This window comes from Grampus griseus (genome assembly GCF_964374135.1).
Source record: "Grampus griseus genome assembly, chromosome: 19".
In the NCBI taxonomy this organism is placed as follows: domain Eukaryota; kingdom Metazoa; phylum Chordata; class Mammalia; order Artiodactyla; family Delphinidae; genus Grampus; species Grampus griseus.
The window spans coordinates 27,252,103-27,261,156 of record NC_139013.1 but is presented as its reverse complement, the minus strand read 5'-3'; the positions used below and the strand labels follow the sequence as shown (position 1 = coordinate 27,261,156).

Here is a 9,054-nt window from a genome sequence, read left to right as displayed (position 1 = left end):
GATGTACTCTTGCGAGACAACAGGTGGCCACTGCAACCTCCAGCTCTGATTGGTGGAAAGGCCACAGGCGCCCAGTGGCCCGGAGAAAGGGCCTCCACTTCTGCGTTTCAAGAACCTGCTCAATGGGGTGTTGTCCTGATAATATCTCAGCTCACTGCCAATTTGTGCAACCCGCTGGGCCATTAGGGAGCGCCGCTGGGTTGTCAACGTTAAATGGAGACTCGGGAGAGGAGACCAAAGCTTTTTCAGGAGGGGGGGATTGGAGTCAACCCAGCGACAACGTAAGCAGTTGTTCCTTTCCTGAATACACACCGCTCTCTCACGCAGTCTCCAAACACCCGACTCTGCTAAGAGAAGAGCAAATACACAAACTTTCGCCTAATTGAAGTTTATTTTTCCTGCTTGGTTCCAGAACGATAATATTGGGCAAAGGTACATACACAAGGTGTCACCAAGCCAGGGTCCCTATTTTGGAGAACAGACGAAATGAAGAGAAAGTCCTGTGATGCTTGTCTGAAAAACTTCAGGCCGTGGGCCAGCAAAGTGTGATCAGGGACGAAAGTGTGAGTGAGTGTCAGCTAAAATATTTGTAAATTTCTCCCTTCCTGTTAAAGTAGTTACCAGACAACCATATTGGGGAGGGGGGCAAATCTCACAGCCTCTCCTTAACGTTCTCATCTGGTAGCAAATCCCTTCCCTTCGCCAAGGCTGAGGGCCAAACTGTCAGATGAACCCAAAGCAAGGGGGGGCGGGAAGATGTAGCTTAAAGAAAGAGAAAGAAATCAAGAGGGGGGTGGGTGAGTGCACTGTGAAGAAGTTAATCACCCAGAACCTTTTAGGAAAATAGGGACATTTTCTCTCAGAGAGCGGTGAGTGATCCGCCTAGATCCAGTTACTCAAATGCCTTTCGAATACAAACAAGAGCAAAGAAAATACGAAGAGAAGCGACATGAGGCTTAACCCGGGGAGCTTCAAGTCTGCCTACCTGTGAAAGGTCAGGCCCCCATACCCCTCCTGGAAAACACCACAGGTGTACACGGGGCTCCCAGCTCCCGGCTCTTCGGAGGCAATCGTGCAGATTACCTGCTGGGTTAGGTGCCTCCAAGAAGGGGACACTCGTGGGGGAAGGCGGAGTGGGGTAGAGGGATCGGGGGACCCACGAGGAAGGAATGGGGACGAGGAGTGGAAACCAAGGGAAAGAGGAGTGGTGGGAAGGGAGCGGACGGCGCGCGGATGCTGCTGGCAGGAGCCGGGGGCCCAGGGCAGCGGTGGTCCGAAAGGGGGCGGGGGTCCACACCGGGCACGGGACTGGCCGAAGCGGCCGAGGGAAGGAGGGGAGCGAGGAGCGCTCCGAGGCAGCGGGGACAAAGAGGACCGGAGAGGGAAGGGGGGCGCGGTGGGAAGAAGAGGGGCCCCGGAGAGGGGGAGGCCGCGGCGCGGGCGACGGGGCGGTCGAGGGCTGCGCGAGGCGCGGGGTGAGCCGCGAGGGGCCGCGCGGGGCAGGGGCCGGCGGGGCGGGGTCCGCGCGCCCGGAGGCGGTCCGGGCCGAGAGCGCACCGGCGGGGCGGGCGGCGCGCCAGCTGCCCGCGGTGGGAGGGGCGGAGCGGCGGCGGCGCGGGGAGGGGACCGGCGGCGGAGGGAGGCAGGAGGGGGAGAAGGAGGGGAGGGGCTGGGCCCCTTGTCTCCGCGGCTCCTCTCCTCAGTCCGCCCGGGGAGGAGGAGGAGGAGCGGGGCCAGCCGCCGCCGCCGCCGCCGTCGTCGTCCCAGCCTCGCCCCGCGCACCTGAACTCGCCGCGCCGCCCCGGGCCCCCGCGCCGCGCCCCGCGCCCCGGGCGCTCGGCCGGTGCGCAGCGCTGCCTTCGTGCCCCGGCGGGGCGCGTCCCCCGGGCCGCCTCCCGCTCTCTCGCGGCTCGCGTGGCCGCGCCTTTGTGTGCGGCGGCCGCGGCTCCCGGGCTCCTCTGGCTCCCGGTCGCGGCGCCCCTCCGGCCCAAGTCCCGCGCGCCGCCCCCGGACAACCCCGGCTGGGCGCCCCCGACGGTGGATCTAGCGGCTTCGAGGAGGCGGGCACCGGTCCCGGCGAGCCCCAGTCCCGGCCCCCGGCCCCGGGCCCGGCTCCGGCATGGATGTGAGATTCTACCCCGCGGCGGCCGGGGACCCCGCCGGCCTGGACTTCGCGCAGTGCCTGGGGTACTACGGCTACAGCAAGGTGACCGGGCCGGGCCAGGGCCGGGGGGCGGCGGGTCGGGGGCCACCTCCCCATCCCGGGCGCGCCCCGCGGTCCAGATCTCCGCCTGCTTCACTTTTCTCTCCCCTCTCCGCTCCTTTCCCTTTGCGCCTTCGTTTCTGTCCAACTCTCCCGCTCTACTCTTTCTGCCCCCTTCCCACCCCCCTTTTTGTCCCTCAGCCGGCGCTCCCCTCTCTCCTCCGCCTCTCCTCCCACTGTCTCCCCCCCCCGCAACCTGGCCGACGCTCTTTGGCTGCCCCAAAGAAGAGCAGCCCAAGAACTGCAAGGGGGGACTCGCGTGTGATTCTTTGTTGTTGTTATTAGTAAACACGATCGCAGTTCCCCTGAGTTTGCGGGGGGAAGGGGGCAACGCAGGAGTCCCCCATCTCGTGGTCTGATGACTTCGCCGCCCCCCTCCCAGCCCATCTCACCTCCCCCACGCCCCCGAGAGCTGGACCCAGGGCCGCTTAGCGAAGGAAAGGAACTAACTTTTGAGCGTGCCCTGGATGGGGTCTTCGAAGAGGGGAGCCGCGAAGTGGTGGGACCCCCGCAGGTGGCCTTTCCTGCCCTCTCGCTAGGGCGCTCTGGACCATGCAATGGAGGTGCCCGCCCCTCCCTGGTTAGCACTAGTGGCTTCTTATCTTTCATTTTGGGGGGAGGGGTAAGTTTGGCATTTCGGGGAGATCAGGGTTAGAGACCTCCACACCACGCCCTGGGTCACCCCACCTCCTTCACCTCCCCCTGTTCCAACTTCGAGGACCCAGCGTTTCAGGTGGCTAAAGGTGGATCTCAGAAGGGCAGCTGGCCGCAGCTCGGAGCGGCGAGTCGGTGCGAGAACCGCGGCCCTTGGGCCAGCGCAGCGCGTACTCCCGTTCTCAATCCTTTCCTGAAGCCCCCAAGGCCAAGCTTTAGAGGAAACATCACCCCGAGGGCGATATTCAGAGAAAGAGCTGTGCTCTGGCTGGCCTGTGCCTTTTGAATGTGGTTTTTCTTTCTCCTTCCCCCCTGCCCCTCCCTCCTCCCCTCCTTTTTCTTTCAAATCGCAGTTTGTTTATGATTGCTTGGATAACAGAGGAGGAAATAAGGAGCCTGCAGAAAGAAAGGTGCTATACAAAACTAATGAATACATAGCAGGAAGAGGAGGATTTGTATCTAAGAGTGAGGAACAGTTTGCTGTGCCCCGTGGCTGATGGAGGCTCGTGTTCCTTTCTGTTTGTTTATACTCCGTTCCCAACTCCAGTGCTGAAGTTTGTGAAACACCATTAGGGTCTCTCTTCCTCACCCCTCTGCCCTGTGTCATCATCACCCAGCTCTGCGCCTGGCACGGAGGGGCCTCCCAACAAGTATAGAAGGAAGGGACATCATTCAGTGTGTTTTAACCCTTTGGTGATGGTGGGCGTTCATGCTCTCAAAATTCCTAGAGTGATAACATTAAGCATTGAAAGAGAAGCAAGAAGAGGCCTATCCCTGTAGCCAGGGTTCAGGTTTAGTTTCAGGCCTCTGATTTTGGATTTACTCAAGTTATTAAATGCTTTCAAAAGTCTCCCATGTATGCTCAGTTAGGGACTTAGGCAGCCTAATTAAGTATGTAGTGTTTCTGAGAATCCACCTAATTGTTCCAGTGGGGTATTATTTATCTCCTTACAACTTAGCCTTGTGTATTCAAGCCTTGTATAGCTGGGCATGCTCTTATTTTTGGAAGCTATTACCTTGCCTAATGTAACTACTTCTTTCTCTGATTTAAGATCAGCAACACTCGAATGACACCAAAATAGAAACCTTTTGTACTAATCCAGTCACTGCAATGCGTGGCAAATCTCTCTGTTCACTAGGATCCCAAGGGTACTTCAAGGGACCAGAGGAAATTGTGGGTGTTTTGTGTGTGTCTCTTTTTATTTTTTGAGAAAGGCTATTTCGAGTCAATTTAAACTCAGAACATTTACTTCTGGGAGCGCCTAGAAAGCTTGCAAACAGACAATATTTATTGAGATGCTTGTTCAGTTTCAGGAGTGAGGATGCAAGATGGATTGCTGTCATATTTTCCTAATGCAGCGATTCGCCTGAAATAACTCGGTTTCTTAGTTATTCAGCAATCTGTCGTCTTAAGTGCTCTGTGTACCCAACTTATGAAAGTCAGTGCTTAATATTGGTAGAAATCAGATTGTACTTATTTTAAGGGATGTTTGCATTTCATTCCTTGCAGATAAAAATACAATAATCTTTAAATTGAGCCACGATACTGTATTTCCCTACTCTTAATTTCAGAAGTGAAAAACCCAACTTTACTCCCCATAATTTTTCCTTATGGGGAGAATGCAGTAGAAGAAGAAGTATTAACTTCATGGGTATAAAACAGCAAGTGCTAGTTAAAGGTTTATAGCATTTCATTTCATAGCTAACTTGTGTGTCTGAAGTGACGTTATTCAATAGATTTATACTGAAAATGTAAAAACCAGCGTACAAAGACATGCATGTATCTTATTTGAAAACACCTGTAATCATTAATCTTTTAAGACTTAACTTTTGATCATGTGCGTTATCTTTCCGGATGGGAAGTGATGGCTTTCAAAGAAAGTCTGTTTCTGCCCTTTCTTGTTTTAACGACCATCTGGGAAACTTTAGAAGAAATACAGAACCCTCCGCTCCAGGCTTAACAAGGGAAAAGTTAGCGCTTATCGTTAAATTTATTTACAAACCGTGAATAATAGGGTTTCATTCATTTCTCTCTTTAACAAATGACCCGAGTCCTTTGTATAACTTATATGCATGTGTATTATCTTCACATTCTGTGAGTATATGGATCCTTTTTAAATGTCAGCGCTCATGAAAGTGTGTACTCTGTCTATGGAGAATGGATGAAAGAGTTTTGAGGGTTCAAAAGTCATTGCAAGTAGGAGAATAACTTCAAATAAAATATAGCCAGGATCATTAAAATCAGTTAATAATTCATGAACCAGCCACTGATGTATAAACTCAAAGTCATCTCTATTTCCTCAGGGCTAATTTCCATTTTAATTTCAAGTGGAAAATCTACTGTTTGAACATTTCTTTTTCTGATGCAGCTAACAAATTAAACTAACACCTATATCTTTTTTTTTTTAAAAAAAGCTTTATGTTATTCAAGTGAATTAGTGACCCATTGTCTATATATCTGGAACTTTTCTTTCCCTGGGTTCAATTTGTCTTCACCAGTAAGAAGCTAATATGCAACGTATCAATCGGCATGTAGTGGTCAGAAGCCAGCTCTCCTCACCCACCCGCCCCCAAATACACTGTTACGTTTAATGTGGGTGTAAGCCAGGTACAATCACGCATTGGGTTAATAATGAATTTGGACTAAACTCTAGTTACTAGCTTTTCTGCATATTCTTAGGGCTTCCCCACCCCCTTTCAAAATACAGCTATTGACGTCTTACCCTATGTAGAATAATCCTATGCTGTTGTAACTCCATCTGGCCCAAACATTGCTTCCTAATTATTATATGTGTTATTGATCACTCTGCTTAATTAAGCTGTTCTGATGTGAGCACTTTCCCTCCACCTCATGGGCCTCTACCTTGGCTAGCCTGAAGAATAAGAGGACCCAAAGGGTGGTTTGTCATTGGTCTACCTTATTGGAGCCCATGGTTCAAGTTGAGAACATATTGAGAGGGAAGGGGGATTTGATTGAAACTCTCCTTAAGTTGATATCTTGCACTAGCATGAGAACTCATGGTTTTATTTCTAGGGTCTGGAGTATGGGGGTGTTGAATTTTGAGAGCAAATTGAGAGATTTCCATGTCAGGTGTTTAACCAAGATGTGGAAACCACATTGTGAAAGAAGTAAAAGGTTCTTCTAGGGACCTTAGAGCAAGGGTCATAAACTCTGTCTGTAGGGACAGCCAGTTAACCTCCATGAAGCTAGAGGTTGTGGTCAAGTGGAGAACATGCCCCATTTAAAGGGGGAGCCTTGCTCAGCATTAGTAGATTGTTGCCATGCCAACATTTGACCCAGTATCTCCACATTCTGCAATTCTTTTTTTTCAAGAAAATGATAATCTGGGTTTTTATGGGAAGTATCCTGAATTTTAAGTATTGGCTGCAAATTAACAAACACGTGAAATCATTATGTGGGACCCTCAAAGCATGCCTGTGTACTGCTCCTTTGCAACTTTTGTCTTAACAAACTCATATGCAGATGAGGATTCGAAAATCATTTTTAAATACATCATTTCTAGTTTACGTTCAACTCTGTGGGCAGTTCTACTACAGTGTTCGACTATGTGGATAATTCAGTTGAGTGAGTGGAGGAGGTATAATTTAACCACTTTCAGTGTAGTTCTAATCTAATAATTTGGATTCTATCATTCGTTAGTTTTATGGTCTCAAACCAATGGAATAGTTATTCTAGGTCAGAAGCTGGCAGACTGCAGCCCACAGGTCATGGTCTGCAAGTTAAGGTTGGTTTTTGTGTTTTTCAACTGTTGAAAGAATTCAAAAGAAGAAGAATATTTCGTGACTGCGAAAACTACATGAAATTGACTTTTGTGTCCATAAATAAACTTTGATTGGAACACAGCCCCACTCATTTGTTTACATCTTGTTGGGGCTGCTTTCATGCCACAGTGGCGGAGTTGAGTCATTGTGACAGAGACTGCATGGCTTGCAAAGCCTAAAACATTTATTATTTATAGAAAAAGGTTGCCAACCCCTGTTCTAGATGATCAGTCCACTGATGGTACTGTGATCTTCCTTTGTTCCAAGCCAAGACAGTAGAAAGAAAATCAAGATGGCCTAACTGGAAAGATGACTCTCTCAGAGAATGTTTCTGGAAATGCTTCTAGAACGGTGGGGTCTCAGCCCTGGCTTCAGCCATGGTCGGGTAGGAGGAGGCTTGTAGAAGATACTCAAGCTCAGCCTTACCCCAGACTCGTTCAGTAAGAATCTCTGGGGATGGGATCCAGGCAGCAGTGTGTTTAAAAGCTCCCCAGGTGATTCCAACACGCAGCTCTGGTTGGAAACTTTGTTTTAGGCTGAGGATCCTGAAGTGAGCAATGTCCAGGGGCAGTAAAACTGGGTACGAAGTTTGTGATTGCTATAAAGAAGACAAGACCTAGGACAGAATGGTTGGTTCCTGGTCGGCACTCAGGGCCTTTTGAGGCCCTTGGCAGTTCCTAAGCCCTATTGATTTGGGCTCCCCTCCACATCCTGCATTTAATACAATATGACATGATACCATATCTGAGTTGATGTTGATTAGGTGGCTTATGTTTGTATTTTGTAGGCATTTAATTGAGCATCTATTAGTTTTAATTTTGTAGCGTGTGTGTGTGCGTGCACGCACGCTTACTTCTGTGCTGTGTGGCCAATTACTTTTTTCTACATTTTAAACATTTCTGTAGGCTCCTGAGAAGCTTATAGTTCTAGGTGTCCAGTCTATGGTGACTACTGGATAAAGCAGTCCTGCTGACACAAGCTTGAGGTCCAGAAACTCCCCATTTTTCCACGTCAACCAGTGGAATATTGATGAGAACCATGTGCTCAGTGAAGCCTAATATACAGTTAGCCAAAGAATGTTAATTTTAGTCATTTCAGGTGAAGTCAATGGTTGTACGTGGCCACAGCCTTCAAAGTACGTGTGGTTATTTCAAGAACTGTCTACTCCAGGTCACAAACTGTCAGGGAGACACTGAATCCACTTGAGGACTTGTTTTGTTTACTTTGCACCAGTATTTAAAAAAATAAATTAGTTGTCTGTTTCTAAAAATCTTTGCATATAAATCTGGATTTCCAGTTTTTCTTTCATCGTAAATACTGGACCTGTACCCTGGCGTGGCATCGTCTGCTAGTTGCCCTGATTCAGATGGCTGTGTACTCCACAGTTCACCGTGGCCCTCTCCACTCCCTCCACCTCACACTTCGCCTTCTGTATACCTCTCAGGTAGGTCCCAGGAGGCTTCGAGTTTGAAAACTTTGATTAGAAAGAGATGAAATTAAGCGAGCATCAAATGATGCTCAGACCTAGTGAAATGAGGTCACTGTCATCAGAGAAATACAGACCCAGTGTTCCTTGCGGTATGTAGGATGGTAGATGAAATGGAAAAGAGTAATTTGTGATCATATTATAGAGCCATGCTCCTCAAACTTGAGCATACACGAGTAATACCCAGAGTGCTTTCTGTAACACAGACCATTGGACTTTACCTCTAGAGTTTTTGCATCATAGGTCTGGGGTGGGGCTCTCAGGTGATGATGTCATACTGTGAGTAGCATGACACAGAGGGCCTTCAGTGGTAAGGGAAGTAGTTTGTTCTTTGTAAGTTTATCAGCTAGAATGCTTTGGGCTGCAGGTAACAGAATAAACAATAAACAGTGCATAAACCCTAAAGACATTTGTTTACTAGTAAGTCTTTAGGTGGGCCATTTCAGGCTGTTTTGGATGGTTCAATCATGTCTTCAAGGACCCCCTTTACTTTTCTCTTTATTCCGCCATCCTTGGAATTTCAACATTCTCCTCATGGTCACAGGTTGGCTGCTGTAGCTCTAGGCGTCACATCCTCACATGATAGCATGTGAAATGAGAAGCAGGGCAGTGGTGTGGGTGGCAGTAAAGGAGCACTTTCTCTTTCTACACATCTCTTATTAAGAAAGAATAGCTTTCTTGGAAACAGTTCCACTAGACTCTTTCATCTTACTGTTCAGAAACGGATCACATGCCCACCCTAGGACAGTCATTGGCAAAGAAGAAGGGGACTGCTGTGATCAGCATAGACCAATCCCATGTCATCCCCTGGGGCTGGACACTTGTCACATGAGCATAATTGATGTTACGCTCTGTTAGCAAGGAAGGA

General features: G+C 49.1%; 1 protein-coding gene across 2 annotated transcripts in view; it reads left to right on the top strand.

The window, feature by feature from the left end:
• Positions 1 to 2,119: 2,119 nt before the first annotated feature.
• The window catches only part of TOX3 (TOX high mobility group box family member 3), a gene marked incomplete at both ends in the record, with an annotated part of 105,975 nt that continues 99,040 nt past the window's right edge, over positions 2,120 to 9,054 (top strand). For both annotated transcript variants that reach the window (XM_082676701.1, XM_082676700.1), the window contains one exon: positions 2,120 to 2,206. In XM_082676701.1, coding sequence (XP_082532827.1) covers positions 2,120 to 2,206 — 87 coding nt within the window. The remainder of the gene's footprint in view (positions 2,207 to 9,054) is intronic.